The following is a 16,782-nucleotide window of genomic DNA, read 5'->3' as shown; positions in this document are numbered from 1 at the left end:
AACTTTGGAAGAAATAGAACTTAATTTATAAAAATTTTTATTTTTTAAGAACAAATTTAACTTTTCTCATTTCTTATCATTGGCCATATAGGTTTATATGAACGAAGTTTACATTCAATGAAATAATATGAATAAGTACATTTTTAGTTTAGTATGTTAGAGTATTAGAAAAAACACTGCTCTATTTGTGTAATATTTTCAGTCTGGTCTGCATTCTAGTGCATTACATTGAAAAAAAATTCAGATTCTGCAAGACACTCTATTTCTTAGATTCCTTTTTTCTTTCTTTCTTTTTTTTTTTTTTAAGACAGAGTCTCCCTCTGTCGCTCAGGTTGGAGTGCAGTGGCGTGATCTCGGCTTACTGCAGCCCCTGCTTCCCGGGTTCAAGTGATTTCCATGCCTCAGCCTCCTGAGTAGCTGGGATTATGGGCACTCACCACCACGCCCAGTCTCTTTTAATAACATTAATGTACATGCCACTCAAAATCTCAATGCAATCTAGAATAAACGTGAGTCCTACATTTTATCTGAATTTTTACTGAATAGTAACAACAAAATATTTAACATTTGAATTGTGATGAGGGGCAAAGAAGGCTTATGTTGTTCAATGACTGCATTTTATCACAGCTAGCAATTCAACCACAAATGTATTTTTTTTAGGCAGGATTTGATTTATTACAGTATGCCACAAGCTGGGATTGCAAAAAAAGCACCATATAAGGACTAAGCAGTATTTATACATCCTTCTTGTTTTGAAGACTGGTACACTGCAATCACACAATTTCCAGCTAAAATGCAGTCATTACACTGCACAATTAGCAGGCAGATGACTAGAGTCTAGGCCATGTGGGACTTTAAAAAGAGACCAACTTTACTGCTTATGACAAAGCAATTATGAAATTATATATATTCCTGGGTGAGGGGGAATGAAGAATTATTGCTTAATGGTTACAAGAGTTTTTGTTTGGGATAATGAAAAAATTTTTTACATATACAGTGGTGAAGGCTGTACAATGTTGTGAATGTAATCAATGCCAATGAACTGTACACTTAAAAATGGGTAAAGTGGCAAATTTTATGTTTTATATATTTCACCACAATCAAAAAGTAAGCAAGCAAGAAATAAAATCATATGTATTCCCACTTAGCAGGGCTGAAATATCTAGATGTTTAGTAAGATTTAGTATTAATATCTTAGTGTCTACTTACTTAAATATGCTAAATTTGTATAATTCTACCTTATTTATAAAACTTTTATTGGTGAAAATATGAAGTATCTCAATATAAAACAACAAAATTACTTGCCTAATTGCCTTTCTTTTTTCTTGTTGATCAGAAGAGATATATGCCTTCATCTCATCAGTAGCACGACGAAGTTGAACTTCTAGGTTCTAAACAGAAAGACTTAAGTTTTAGGGAAGACTTTGATATAGAAAAAACTCAGAAATGTTTTTGATCTACTTTGTCTTACCTTAATCATACAATTTGTATAATGGTATCTACTTTCTTCTTGAAGACATTCTTCACGGAGTCTTCTAACTTCCTATAATATATAATTTTAGATAGGCAACATTATCGAAAGAATGAGACAGACATGGTGATGATGACTTTAGATGTACAACAAAGGACTACCATCAGAGTCATTTTCTCTTCTGCAATTTTAACTTTGTTTATTCTATCACAATAGGAAATAATCTTTTTCTAGAGAATACTCATACCACCCCTGCAAGTCCAATTGTATTTTTTGAGACAGAGTCTCGCTCTGTTACCCAGGATGGAGTGCAGTGGTGCAGTCTTGGCTCACTGCAACTTCCTCCTCGCAGGTTTAAGCATTCTTGTGCCTCAGCCTCCTGAGGAGCTGAGACTACAGGCACATGCCACCATGCCTGGCTAATTTTTGTATTTTTAGTAGAGACGGGGTTTCACCATGTTGGCCAGGCTGATCTCAAACTCCTGGCCTCAAGAGATCCTCCCACCTTAGACTCCTGAAGTGTTGGGATTACAGGCATGATCCACTGCACCTGGCCCAAGCATACATTTATTAAGTACCTACTGGGTGTCCAGCACTGTTCTAAGTGCTGAGAACACAGAAGTGAACAGGCAGGTTCCCTGCTTTCACTGAAGTGGAAGAAACCAACATAAACAAGGAAACATAATGAAGGATATTTGAGATGGGGATAAGTGCTATGAAGGAAATTCATCAGTAGAATGTGATAGAGGGACTGGGTGGGCGAGATTGGGAAGGAGAGTGGATAACATCAGGTAATCAGAGATCTCTGAGAGGTGGAGACACTGAGGCTGAGACCTAGTGAAGAAAAGGAGAGAGGAGGGCAAAGAGTTAGGAGCAGAGTATATCATGCAGAAGGGAGGAGTACATGCAAAATCCCACAAGTGTAAACAAGCTTGGCCTGTTTGAAGTTTAGGAAGAAGGTCAGAGTGGCTGAAACTCCATGGATGAGGAGTAGAGCACATGGACATGAAGTTCATAAGGCAGGTGGAGCCTTGTAGATCACAGTTTGGTGGTTAGATTTTATTTTAAGTGCAACAGGAAGCCAATGAAGGGTGGCAAAAATTTTAAACAGGTTTCTTAGGCTGCCCTATGGAGAATGAACCTTAGGAGAGCAAGAGTAGAAGCAAGAGAATAGGTAAAAGGTTTCTGTGGAGGCCAGGCAGCAGATAATGAGCCTTGTACTTTGTTGGGGGTGGTACAGATGGGAAATTCAGTGTGTACAAATTAAAGAAATAAAGATCTCTGGAGCTTTGGAGACAGGCTTGGGAGACGATGATAAAGATTTGGGAATCTTTTGACATTGATGTAGTGAAAATGTGCACACACAGGCAGTATTTAAAACATTTTTTTTAGAGACAGAGTCTTGTTCTGTGGCCCAGGCTAGAATGCAGTGGTGTGATCATAGCTCACTGTAGCCTCAAACTCCTGGGCTCAAGTGATCCTCCTGCTTCAGCCTCCCGAGTAGGTGGGACTATAGATGTGTACACAGGTAGTTTTTGCTAAATTGTTAAAATAAAAACTCTCTTCTTACCTGTTCTAATTTGGACCGATTGCTTTCGAGGCCTGCTGCACAGCTATCATACTGGGATTTCTTTTCATCACACTCCTGGGTCAGTTCCTAGTATAAAAAGGGAAAATGATTGAATAAGTGAAAAACAAAGGTCCCAAACATGGCTCTGAAACAATGCATGCCCTTGTCAGTCTTGTAACTTAACTCTAAGCTTCTTGGCATACTTAAGAGTTATTTATACAACAACCAGACATTTGAGAATTATGATAGATGAAGGTGCTGATAAGAACAATAGCTACCATGTATTGAGCTGTGTGCCAGGTTCTTTGTTAGGCGCTGGGGAGACAATAGTGAATAAAACAGCCAAAAATTTTTCCTCTCAAGTAACGTTCAGACAAGTAAACAGGCTGCTGAGAGCTATGATAGGAAAACACAAGGTGTTACAGAAGGCACACAGGACTCCGGGGAACCTAACCCAGGTTTGGGGATCAGTGAGGACAACTTCCTGGAGAAATTGATATCTAAGCTAATCACGAAGGATTAGTAAGAACAGTTAGGTGGAAGATGAACAAGGGGAAGAGAGTATTTAAAAACAGGAACACTATGTATAAAGTATTGGAAGCTACAGAGAACAAGAACAATTAAGAAACTTACAAGTAGTTTACTATGCTGGTTTATTTATTTATTTATTTATTTATTTATTTATTTATTTTTTGAGACGGAGTCTCATTCTGTTGCCTAGGCTGAAGTGCAATGGTGCAATCTTGGCTTACTACAACCTCTGCCTCCCGGGTTCAAGCAATTCTCCTGCCTCAGACTCCCAAGTAGCTGGGATTACAGGTATGTGCCACTCTGCCTGGCTAATTTTTATATTTTTAGTAGAGATGGGGTTTTACTATGTTGGTCAGGCTGGTCTTGAACTCCTGATCTCAGGTGATCCACTCGCCTTGGCCTCCCAAAGTGCTGGGATTACAAGTGTGAGCCACCGCACCCAGCCTATGCTGGTCTATTTCTGGGAAATGGTGAGGGGAGGCTAAAGACCTACCTAGGCAGGGGCTCATTTAGAACTTCGTAAAACATTCTAGGGTGTTTGAATGACAATAACTAAATCTCATAATGACACCTCAAAAGAGATATTAATACCACCACATAATGCTTGGAGAAAGTTCAGGGAGTCAAGTACCTTGCCAAAGATTATACTGCTAAAAAAGGGTGGAGTCTGCCAGGCGCGGTGGCTCACGCCTGTAATCCCAGCACTTTTGGAGGCCCAAGGCGGGCAGATCATGAGGTCAAGAGATAGAGATCATCCTGGCCAACATGGTAAAACCCCTCTCTACTAAAAATACAAAAAAAAAATTAGCTGGGCATGGTGGCACGTGCCTGTAGTTCCAGCTACTCAGGAGGCTGAGGCAGGAGAATCACTTGAACCCAGGAGGCGGAGGTTGTAGTGAGCCGAGACCGCGCCACTACACTCCAGCCTGGCCACAGAGTGAGACTCTGTCTCAAAAAGAAAAAAAAAAGGTGGAATAACAATTTGAATTCAGGTTAAGTAGTTTCTTTATTGTGAAGGGACAGGGAGGAATTTTAAATTTTGTTTTGTTTAAGTTGTTTCAAAATTTCTTCTAATGTAGTATTTTGAATGGGATAATTTGAAAATCTCCTGCTACAAACACCTAGAAATGCTAAAAATACTGTCATGCATGGGAAGATGTTTCAGTCACAATGGACCACATATATGATGGCAGTCCTATATGATCATAATGGAGCTGAAAAATTACTATCACCTTAGTGATATCACAGGCATCATAATGCCATAGTGCAACAAATTACTCATGTGTTTGTAGTGATGCTGGTGTAAATCAATCTACTGTCAGTTGTATAGAAGTATAGCAATACAATTACGTACTGTATATAATACTTGATGATAATAAGCCACTATGTTACTGGTTTATGTATTTACTATGCTATATTTTTTATTGTTATTTTAGAGTGTTCTGCTTTTACTTATAAAAAGTAAACTGTAAAACAGCCTCAGGCAAGTCCTTCAGGAGGCATCCAGAAGAAGGCATTGTTATAGAAGATGACAGCTTCATGTGTGTTATTGCTCTTGAAGACCTTTCAGTGGGACAAGATGTTTCAAGGTGGAAGACAGTGATATTGATTATCCTGACGCTGTGTAGGCCTAGGTGTGTGTTTATGTCTTAGTTTTTAACAAAAAAGTTTAAAAAGTGAAAAAAGGCTGGGTATGGTGGCACACTCTTGTAATTCCAGCACTATGGGAAGCCAAGGCGGGTGGATCGCTTGAGCCCAGGAGTTTGAGACAAGCACAGGCAACACAGCAAGACCCCACCTCTATAAAATAAATAAATAAATAAATAAATAAATAAATAAATAAATAAATAAAAATTAGCCAGGTTTGGTGGTATGTGCCTGTGGTCCCAGCTATTCCTTAGGCTGAAGTGAGAAAGCTGCTTGAGGCCAGGAGGTTGAGGCTGCAAAGGGCCACTGCACTTAGCCTGGGCGACAAGAGCAAGACCCTATCTCAAAAAAAAAAAAAAAAAAAAAAAATTTTAACCTTTTTTTCTTCTAGAGACAGAGTTTTGCTCTTGTTGCCCAGGCTGAAATGCAATGGCACGATCTCCACGCACTGCAACCTCTGCCTCCTGGGTTCAAGCGATTCTCCTGCCTCAGCTTTCCAAGTAGCTGGGACTACAGACATGTGCCGCCACGCCAAGATAATTTTGTATTTTCAGTAGAGACAAGGTTTCACCATGTTGGCCAGGATGGTCTCAAACTCCTGACTTCAGGTGATTTGCCCACCTTTGCCTCCCAAAGTGCTGGGATTACAGGCGTGAGCCACCGCACCTGGCCAAAATGTTTCTTTAAATAGAAAAAAGCATATAAAAGAAGGATATAAAGAAACAAAATATTTTCATACCACTATACAATGTGGTTGTGTTTTAAGCTGTTATTACAAAAAAGTCAAATTTTTTAAAAAAAATTAGAAGTTTATAAAGTAAGAAAGGTTTTTAAAAGTTTTTTTCGAGACAGAGTCTCGCTCTGTCGCCCAGGCTGGAGCGCAGTGGCGCAATCTCAGCTCACCGCAACCTCCACCTCCCAGGTTCAAGCAATTATCCTGCCTCAGCCTCCCAAGTACCTGGGATTACAGGCGTGTGCCACCGCACTCAGCTAATTTTTTTGTGTTTTTAGTAGAGACGGGGTTTCGCTATGTTGGCCAGGCTGGTTTGGAACTCTTCACCTCATCATCCGCCTTCCTCAGCCTCCCAAAGTGTTGGGATTACAAGTGTGAGCCACTGCCCCTGGCCAAGAAAGCTACAGTAAGCTAAGGTTTTTTTTTTTTTTTTTTAAATTTTACATAAATTTAGAGTAGCCTAAGTGTACAGTGTTTCTAAAGTCTATCATAGTGTACAGTAATGTCCTAGGCCTTCACATTGACTTACCACTCACTCATTGACTCAACCAGAGAAACTTCCAGTCCTGCAAGCTCCATTCATGGTAAGTTCCCTATAAAGGCATACCATTTTAAATCTTTTATACTATAATTTTACTGTACCTTTTCTACGTTTAGATGGGTGTAGATACACAAATACTTACCATTGTGTAATAATTGCCTACAGTATTCAGTAGAGTCACATGCTGTACAGGTTTGTAGCCTAGGAGCAAAAGGCTATCTACCATATAGCCTAGATGTGAGTAGGCTATACCATCTAGGTTTGTGTAAGTACACTCTATGGTGTTTGCACAATGATGAAATCACTCAATTATGCATTTCTTAGAATGCATCCTCATCATTAAGTGATGCATGGCTGCATCTACAAATGCTTGGTAAGAGAGCAACATCCTTTCAAATCCTGAGCTGAACTGAACTCTCAAAGAAAGAAAAGAAATTAACAGGACCAAAAAGAAAGGGTAATATTATGGCTATCCTTGGTGAAAGGAATTGGTAATGGCAGTCTTGGTAACATAGTGATTTTAATGTTCAGGCAGAGCAGATGCAAAGCCTTAGGTCTGTGCAGAGTGGGAAGTCAGAACTGAGTTAAATCTTAAGTTGTTTTCAACCTGCGAAACTGTGAGTAAAGGGTTAACACCATCCTGAGAATGACCTTGCATGGTTTCCCGCTGCACCGTTTCCTTAGAAACAGTATAGTTAGCACAGATGAGTAATGTGTATGCTGCCTTTGTTGTGTGGGACTGCATCTGGGTTGGGGTCACTAGTACAGAATAAAAGATTGCTGGGAAAAGGGGATGTGGCTTCTATGTATCAAAGTGACCTACAGACACCCAAGGCTCTCAAGGGTGAAAGTCACATCCAAAATGGGAAAAGGGGCCGCAGAGCCTATGTACTTAGGTAGCTGCTTGCCTTTCAATGAGATGAAGGTGCTATAGTTGATAAAATCCTTTTTTGGTCACAAGTCTTACGGTCAAATTGATCACTATGCAGCTGTGATAGTGATCACAGCTGTCCTCAGGCAGCTCTGGAGTTTGAATTTACCCTATCTACATGGTCTAAGAACTTCCAAGCTGAGAAATTAACTCAATATTAGCTCCAAGTTTGTGATATTTCTAAAACACAAGTTTGTGATATTTCTAAAACACTGCAAAACCATTGTAGAGGGACATACCCTCCATCCTGGATGCCAGGATTCAAGAGACAAACTCTATTAATGAAAGCTCACAGTCCCAAAGTATAAAACATGTAAGGGAAAAATCAATTCATCAGGAGTGAGAAACAGAAGATATAAATAACAGGACTATGCCTAAAGGAACTTTGGATACTAGAAATAAGCCAACTAAATAAGTATATTTAAAATAATAAAAACTATAAAGGAGGAACTGAAATCAAAAGACTACAAACAGTGAGGCCAGGTTCAGTGGCTCATGCCTATAATCCCAGCACTTTGGGAGGCCGAGGTGGCCAGATCACTTGAGGTCAGGAGTTTGAGACCATCCTGGCCAACATGGTGAAACCATGTCTCTACAAAAAATACAAAAATTAGCCAGGCGTGGTGCGCATGCCTGTAGTCCCAGCTACTCAGGAAGCTGTGGCAGAAGGATAGCTTGAACCTGGGACACGGAGGTTGCAGTGAGCTGAGATTACAACACTGCACTCCAGCCTGAGCTACAGAGTGAGACTGTCTAAAAAAGAAAAAAAAGAAAAAGTGAGAAAAAATAAAAATGAAAAAGACAGTCATTGAAATTAAAAATTAAATGGATGGAATAAACATAATATTAGATGCCACTGAGGAAATAAAAGAATGAACTAAAACACAGAGCTGAAGAAATTATCTAGAATTCAACACAGACAAAAATATGAAAGTGAGATTAAGTAACAGGGAACAGAATAAATATCTCTAACATATCTCTAATATAAGTAGCTGGAAAATAGACCACAAAAAATGGGAGAGAAAATATCTGAAGGTATTATGTAGACTTTTTCCAGAATTCATGGAAGACACAAAACACAAATTCACAAAAGTGAATAAAATTCAATATACACTCAAAACATGGTAGTGAAATTTGGACAACACCAAAGAAAAAGATAAAAATATGAAAACCAGTTATAGGGAAGATATTACCTAAAATAAATGATAAACTGATAGCCGACCCTTCAATAAAATAAAAGAAAGCATGAAAATATTTTTTTTTCTGACCACACCATTATTTAAGAAGAAAAAAAAAAGATGGTTTACTTATTGTAATGATTCTTTACTGAGAACACTAAACACACACATACGCACACATACAAAACAAGGAAATTGTATTTCAGGAAAAAGAAAACTGAATCCAGAAATAAGGAGTAAAATGCAAGCAGTGATGGTGAAAACTTCTAAATATATAGGTAAATCTAAACAGGAAATGATTATATAAAGTTGTTATTATAATGCTAACAACCACCATGACAACTACTTTCAGAGATGTACAAATAAAGAAGTAAGGGCTGGGTGCGGTGGCTTATACCTGTAATCCCAGTACTTTGGGAGGCCAAGGCCGGCGGATCACCTGAGGTCAGGAGTTCAAGACCAGCCTGCCCAACATGGAGAAACCCCGTCTCTACTAAAAAAAAAATTAGCCAGGTGTGGTGGTGCACGCCTGTAATCCCAGGTACTTGGGAGGCTGAGGCAGGAGAATCGCTTGAACCCGGGAGGCGGAAGTTGCAGTGAGCCGAGGTTGTGCCATTGCACTCCAGCCTGGGCAACAAGAGCGAAACTCCGTCTCAATAAATAAATAAATAAATAAATAAATAAATAAAACAAATAAATAAATAAAATGCCAGAGGATAACAAAACACGTAAGGTAGAAGAGGGTGTCAAATTATTCTAAGGTTCCTGTATTGTGGAGATGTTAACAATTTTAGACTTTGTTAAGTGAGAAATATATATATATGATAAAAACCTAACAGTAAATCATATGAGAATCAAAGATAAAAAAAGGAAAAAAAGAGAAAAGAAAACAGAATTGGTACAATGGATGGTGTAAAAAAAAAAAAAAAAAGCAAGAGAAAACACACTAAACAATAGGATGTACAAAATAGAAAAAAATTCAAATGCTTCAAAAATTAGAGTAAACATAAATGGAATTAAACTTGCCAGTTGAAAGACAGATTCTCAAACTGGATGTAAGAAACTACACCCACACAAAATACATCTATCTATCTATCTATCTGTCTATCTATCTATCTATCTACCTACCTATCTACCTACCTACCTACCTACCTACCTATCTATCTACTTATCTACCCACCCACCTACCTACCTATTTACCTAGAGTGCAGGTCTTACTCTGTCACCCAGGCTGGATGCAGTGGTGCTATCATGTCTCACTTCAACCTTGAACTCCTGGGCTCAAGTTATCCTTCTGCCTCAGCCTTCTAAGTAGCTAAGACTATAGGTGTGTGCTCCCATGCTCAGCTAATTTTTCTACTTTTTGTAGAGATGGAGTCTCACTATGTTGCCCAGGCTGGTATTGAAATCCTGGGCTCAAGAGTCTCCTACCTCAGCCTCCCAAAGTGCTAGGATTACAGGCATGAGCAACTGCTGCCTGGCCCTACATGCTATTTATGAGACATATATAAGACAAAAATAAGGACATAGGAAGCTGAAAGCAAACAGAAATAAGAAGCGATACTAATCATAAGAAAGCTGGCATATACGCTTTAATAGTAGACAAAATAATACTCTGAGGCAAAAACCGTTATGTACCATAATAAGGAATAAAGTTTAAAAATAAAGACAGAACATAAAATTCAACAGGAAGTTTTTTTTTCTTCTTTCTTTGTTTAAAGACAGGGTTTCACTACGTTGTCCAGGCTGGTCTTGAACTCCTAGGCTCAAGTCATCCTCCTGCCTTGGCCCCTGAGTAGCTAGGACTATAAGCATGTGCCATTACTCTGGGCTGGCTTTCGTTTTTTAACCGGGAAGATTTTGTTTGTTTTCTCTTTTTTTGAGATGGAGTCTCACTCTGTCACCCAGGATGGAGCGCAGTGGCATAATCTCAGCTCACTGCAACCTCTGCCTTCCAGGTTCAAGTGATTCTGCCACCTCAGCCTCCTGAGTAGCTGGGACTACAGATGTGTGCCACCATGGCTGGCTAATTTTTGTATTTTTTGGTAGAGACAGAGTTTCACCATGTTGGCCAGGCTGGTCTCGAACTCCTGACCTCAAGTGATCCACCCGTCTTGGCCTCCCAAAGTGCTGGGATTACAGGCATGAGCCACCACACCCAGTCTGTTTTGTTTTTTGGTGTAATAAAATACACATAACAAAATTTGCCATTTTAACCATTTTTTAACTGTACAATTCAGTTGGCATTAAGCACATTCATAATGTCAGGCAACCATTACCAGCATCCACCTACACAACTCTTTTCATCTGAAAAAGTTTCAGTGAAACATTTTACTCATTCACTAGGAAGTTTAGAACACACTTTTATAAGCCTGATCTGATGAACACATGGAGAACCCTGTACTCAACAACTGGAAAATAGACATTCTTTTCAAGATCAAGTTCCCAAAAAAATTAGGTAGGCCTCGGATCTCTCCATAGCTACATTTAACCCTAGAAGACTATGGAGCTACACTTAAAAAAATCCTCAAGGAAAGAAAGCATGATCTAATAGTCAAATGGCTGTTGAAATGTTTAGGCAATAAACTAGAACATGCAAGAACTCATCAGGGAATATTGTTCTTATGAGTCTTTTTTGAGGACCTAACTAGAGGACAAGTTCCAGGCAATCAAAAGAGAAGTGAGACAAGGGGCAGTCAGTGGATTGGTAATGAGCACTGGATCTAATAATTACAGGTCTAGAGCTGAAAACCAAAGTAAGCAGTAGGGTAATAGAAGAGAATGTAAATGTTATATGCAGTGACAAGTTAGAAATGATACAACAAAGCCTTCAGGAAGAAGAAGGGGAAAAGAAGGTGGAAGGTAGAATAAGTAAGCTGGTTTCCTCATTGTTTTAATTGCTAGGGGTGGGTGGGGGAATGTCAAAGAATATCATTTAAAGCTAACAAGTCATAGTATAAGCATATTCCAGGTGTAACGGCAAACACTAAGACAATACAATCTACTAAAATCAGGTGTTAGAGGAGAGGCAAGGGAGGGAGGAGGAACAAGAAATATACCAATTTCATGACTTCTCACAGTGGGGATTAATAGATGCCATCTAAAGAAATAAATAATGAATAGTAGAGTTAAAAGGCTAAAACTAAAACCATAAGCCAGAACACACACATGAGGGAGAGAAGTCGGGGGATAAATGAGGAGGGGAAAAAGGAGGAGAAGATTTTTTGTAGGCTTTAAAATTTAAAGCCAAGCATAAAGTAATGCCACCCAAACCAAATGTATTTGCATATTAACATATAAATATACCTATTAAAATAAACCTTTCAGATGACATGACATAGCAAAACCTAACTCAAGATCTATTCAAGAGACACACCAGAAACAAAATACCTTTTTTAAAAGTGGAAAGTATAAGGTGGGTAAAAAAAGTACAGCAACCAAATGTTAAAAAAAAGAAAGCAGATATTTTGATCTTGGTATCAGTCAAGGTTGATTTCAGTCCTCCCACCTCCTGAAAAAAGCTTTTGTTTTTAGAAAGTAGAACAAAAGTGTGGAGAACAAATTTAAGGTAGTTACTAAATAATTATCTGTTCATTAATTCTCAGAAAATTTCTGGAAAATACATATGGAGCTGTTAAGTCATGTGCTGGGGATGCTGAAAGAAATGATTTTTATTCTTTTCCTTAAATAACTCTGTATAGCTTTAATTATTGCTAAGAACATGATTTTACTTTTATATGAAAAAGTAATAAACAATAGTTATTTCATGGAAACTAAAAATTATCAGATTACATACTCAAAAATATAAACAGGCTAGGTGTGGTGGCTCATGCCTATAATCCCAGCATTTTGGAAGCCTGAGGTGGGAGGACTGCTTGAGCCCAGGAGTTCGAGACCAGCCTAGGCAACAGTAGACTCCGTCTCTACTTAAAAAAATTAAATGAATAAAATAAAATATGAATATTTCAGTTTTTTCCTACATATTAGCAATTATACATAATTATTCCATTTAATTACATATAATTTCTAGAACTGCTCCTAAGAAAATAAACATACAACTTTTCAAAATGCTATTCTAATTCTAGATGACTATAAAAGATTTAGATAAATTTAAGTTAGACATCTTTCATTGTTGATATGGTTTGGATCTCTGTCCCTGCCCAAATCTCATGTCAAACTGCTACCTCCAATGTTGGAGGTGGGGCCTGATGGGAGGTGACTGGATTGTGCGGGTGAAATTCTCATGAATGGTTTAGCCCCATTCTCTTGGTGCTGTTTTCATGATAGTGAGTTCTCATAAGATCTCATTGTTTAAAAGTGTGAGGCCCCTCCCCCCACCCCCTTGCCGCTCTAGCCGTGTGATATGCCTGCTCCCTCTTTGCCTTCTGCCATGATTGTAAGCTTCCTGAGGCCTCCCTAGAGGGTGAGTAGATGCCTGCATCATGCTTCCTGTATAGCCCGTAGAATCATGAGCCAATTAAGCCTTTTTTCTTCAGAAATTACTCAGTCTCAGGTATTTCTTTACAGTAATGCGAGAACAGACTAATCCAGTGGTGATGCTCTAATATTCAAACAGCTGTTAATATTCAAATTTAGAAAAAAATGCAAGTACCATACAAAGGAAATATACTCACACTTCCCTATAAAATTTCCTAATAGTTGAGGGTTGTCCATTAAAGTAAGTTACGTATTTTTAAGTATTCCTGCTCTTTAAAAGTGTCATAACGTATTTTTGTAGTTTCAAGTATTAAATATAGTTAAACAAGTTAAAAAAATAAATAGTATTAAAAATAGAGAACAGTGAATGTCAAATGGTGGAGGCCACCTGATCTCAATTTGTAGAGGGCATTCACCTTCTGACAATTTATGTTTAAAGCAGTGGTTAGAACTAGTTTCCAAGTAATGGTATTTGATCACTTCTCATAATCTATCATAGTTTGCTGTGCACGATGCCTCCTCGCAGTGCAAATTCATTAACCTAAAGTTAACTTGTTACCACTCGTGGGCAGACTCTGAGCTTTTACCTGGACACAGAAGAGTATGACTTCATATTTATAGCTGTAACATCCATGTGATTTAAAGAAAAAAATCTCCTCTGGCTGAATTTGAGGATTTCAGCTTAAACTGCTTTTTCTCCTTCTCCCCTGCCTCCAATAATTTATGGCTAAATAAGCAGCATAAATTAAACAAAAACCTTTGTAGGTCATTTTTTTGGGGAGGGGTGGGAGACAGGGTCTCATTCTATCACCCAAGCTGGAGTACAATGGCACGATCATGGCTTACTGCAATCTTGACCTGCTGGGTTCAAGCAATCCTCCCACCTCAGCCTCCCGAGAATCTGGGGCTACAGGTACATGCCACCAAGCTCAGCTAATTTTTTTATTTTTTGTAGAGACAAGGTCTTGCTGTTAGCCAGGCTGGTCTCGAATTCCCGGGCTCAAGTGATCATCCTCCTGTCTCAGCCTCCCAAAGTGCTGGGATTACAGGCATAAGCCAACACAACTGGCCTATATGTCACGTTGTAATTCTCTTTTGAAGAATCGTTATCAATAAGATAATAATGATAATTTGTTTTCTATATTACCCAAGTAAAATATTCAGGGTTCTAACTAGCACATGTGAATAAGATAGAATACTAAAAGTATCATAAAGTCAAATTCACTTACTTGACATTTTTGACGCAACTGTCGTAGCTCTTTTATAACTGAGGCAAGAGCTGACTTCTTTTCAGATACCAGTGAATTCAGTTTTTTCACCTGTTTTTTAAACAAAAAATGTAACATCTAAAAAAGAATTCAAAAGAAGAAAAATACTACATACATAAAGATATTAATTTCAGTGTTAAATATGAGTAAAAAACTATAAATTATGTCAGTTCCAAACAACAGAGAAGTGCTTTAGAAAATCCTGATTCCTCAGCAAGGTGGAATACTAGACTATTTAATCATTCAAAATGTCAATTTTCAAGACTGTAAACCATTATGGTAAAATCTTCATAATCAAACATTGAACAAATAAAATAAATTATAAAATTGCCTTATACAACTCTAATCATGATGTATTATTTATGTAGGCATAAAAATATACACAAATATAGATGGAGTGACATTCAAAACACTACAGTATAGTCCAAATAGCATAAGTAATGATCCATCAGAATGGACACCAGTCAGAGAGATGAACAGGGTCTATTCTTTTTTGAGACAGAGTCTTGCTTGGTTGCTCAGGCTGAAGTACAATGGCGTGATCTTGGCTCACTGCAACCTCTGCTTCCCAGGTTAAAGTGATTCTCATGCCTCAGCCTCCTGAGCAGCTGGAACTGCAGGCATGCGACACCATGCCCAGCTAATGTTTGTATTTTTAGTAGGGACAGGGTTTCACCATGTTGGCCAGGCTGGTCTTGAACTCCTGACCTCAAGTGATCAGCCCACCTCAGCCTCCCAAAGTGCTGGGGTTACAAGTGTGAGCCACCGCGCCCAGCCTATACAGGGTCTTACATGCTAACCTTTTAGGAGTTAGATTGTGATGAGATCCAGAGGGTTCTGGGGGAATGGCCAATGTGGGCAAGGCAACTGGAGGGGGGTACTCTGAGGGTTTGGGCCAGCTATTTACCAACAAGTAATATAAGATTTCAACATTTTAATGCCTGGTGAAAGTGTACTAGTACATCCTGATTAAATACCAGTCCTGAAAATGAAAAGATTCTAAGAACATACACAGCAATTAAATAATTCTATTAGGGTGGTATGATCTGGGAAAACTTATTTTTCTTCTTAAATATTTATTTAATGTTATATAACTTTTGCACATTAAAAAAACAGAAAATGCATAAACAATTAGAATTTAAACAACCTTACTAGAATGAAAAAAATTTAAAAGAGATTGATAAAGACAGATAAGGCCAGGTGCAGTGGCTCATGCCTGTAATCCCAGCACTCTGGGAGGCTGAGGCAGGTGGAGCACCTAAGATTGGGAGTTTGAGACCAGCCTGGCCAACATGGTGAAACCTGTCTCTACTAAAAATACAAAAATTAGCCGGGCATGGTGGCACACACCTGTAGTCTCAGCTACTCAGGAGGCTGAGGCATGAGAATCACTCGAAACCCAGAGGCAGATGTTGCAGTGAGCCAAAGTCATGCCACTGCACTCTAGCCTGGGCAATAGAGCGAGACTCTGAAAAAAAAAAAAAAAAAGATGAAAGAATATAATGTGCAGAAATTAACAGGTGAATGTTTCACTGAAAATAAAAACAAAACACCTGCCTTCTAGCTACACAATAAAAGAACATTTAAATAAAAGTATCATCACCATTTCAGACATATCATCCAATGTTCGTCCTTTCATTTCATCAACTTCACTCTTCAGTGCAGATACTCTTTCTAGCTCTTCCTGGGTGTAACTATATCCGGATATACCCTTTTTCTCCTCCATAGTTTGCTATAAGTGAAAAATAAAAAGGCCACAAAACGTGTCAAAACCTTGCTGGCTCCCATAAGAAATATACAAATTTCATACACAACAAAAAATTGTAAATAGAATTAGTTTAGAATCCTAAAGGACAATCTTCGTGGACTTCAATTATTAGTTCATTCAATTACAAGCCTTTATATATTATAAACCTATGGTATCTTCAGGTACATAGGAAGTATTTCTAATTGTAGACTTTATAATAATGTTATGTACTTGGCACAGAACCTAAAACATAGGATACATTCAATAAACATTTGATGAAAGAATGAATTCTCAAATGATTAGCTGTACTTGCATTTGTTCACTCATCCAATATTTATTATATATTTAAATGTGCCAAGCACAGTTCTAGGCACCAGCTATACAGCAGCAAATAGAACAGGAAAAAAAGATCCCTTCCCTCACAGAGCTTACTACTGGTGGGAATAAATAAGCAATATGTAAATAAGTAAATAAATAAATATAGTATAACCACAAGGTGGTTAGAGAAGATGATCCCAAGAAGATGACATCTGAGCAAAGCCCTGTAGGAAGTGAGGGAATCAGCAAGTGCAAAAGCTGGGAGCAAACTTGGCCAGTTCAAGAAACAGTAAGGAGGTGCAGTGAGAATAAGGTGGGGATAAAGGAGGGGTTACATGTTGCTCAGCTGGTTTGCTAGGTCTCAGTGTATATCTACTGTCCCTTGCACTCCCTAAAAAGTATCCTAGTTT

The 16,782-nt window shown here is 38.4% G+C and overlaps 1 protein-coding gene across 37 annotated transcripts in view; it reads right to left on the bottom strand.

Annotated features, from left to right (window-relative positions):
- IFT81 (intraflagellar transport 81) overlaps window positions 1-16,782 on the bottom strand; it is an 89,896-nt gene that overhangs the window by 9,369 nt on the left and 63,745 nt on the right. For 29 of the 37 annotated variants that reach the window (XM_065524793.2, XM_074007774.1, XM_005572227.4 and 26 more), the window contains 5 exons: window positions 15,911-16,039; window positions 14,269-14,358; window positions 3,042-3,128; window positions 1,472-1,543; window positions 1,306-1,391 (listed from right to left, as the gene is read on the bottom strand). In XM_065524793.2, coding sequence (XP_065380865.1) covers window positions 1,306-1,391; window positions 1,472-1,543; window positions 3,042-3,128; window positions 14,269-14,358; window positions 15,911-16,039 — 464 coding nt within the window. Of the gene's footprint in view, window positions 1-1,305; window positions 1,392-1,471; window positions 1,544-3,041; window positions 3,129-14,268; window positions 14,359-15,906; window positions 16,040-16,782 lie in introns of those variants that run through there. The other 8 variants (XR_012420615.1, XR_012420618.1, XR_012420616.1 and 5 more) reach the window with 2 other exon arrangements.

This window comes from Macaca fascicularis, chromosome 11 (assembly GCF_037993035.2).
Source record: "Macaca fascicularis isolate 582-1 chromosome 11, T2T-MFA8v1.1".
NCBI lineage: Eukaryota > Metazoa > Chordata > Mammalia > Primates > Cercopithecidae > Macaca > Macaca fascicularis.
Note: the sequence above shows the minus strand (reverse complement) of the source record. Positions and strands in the feature narration are given on the sequence as shown.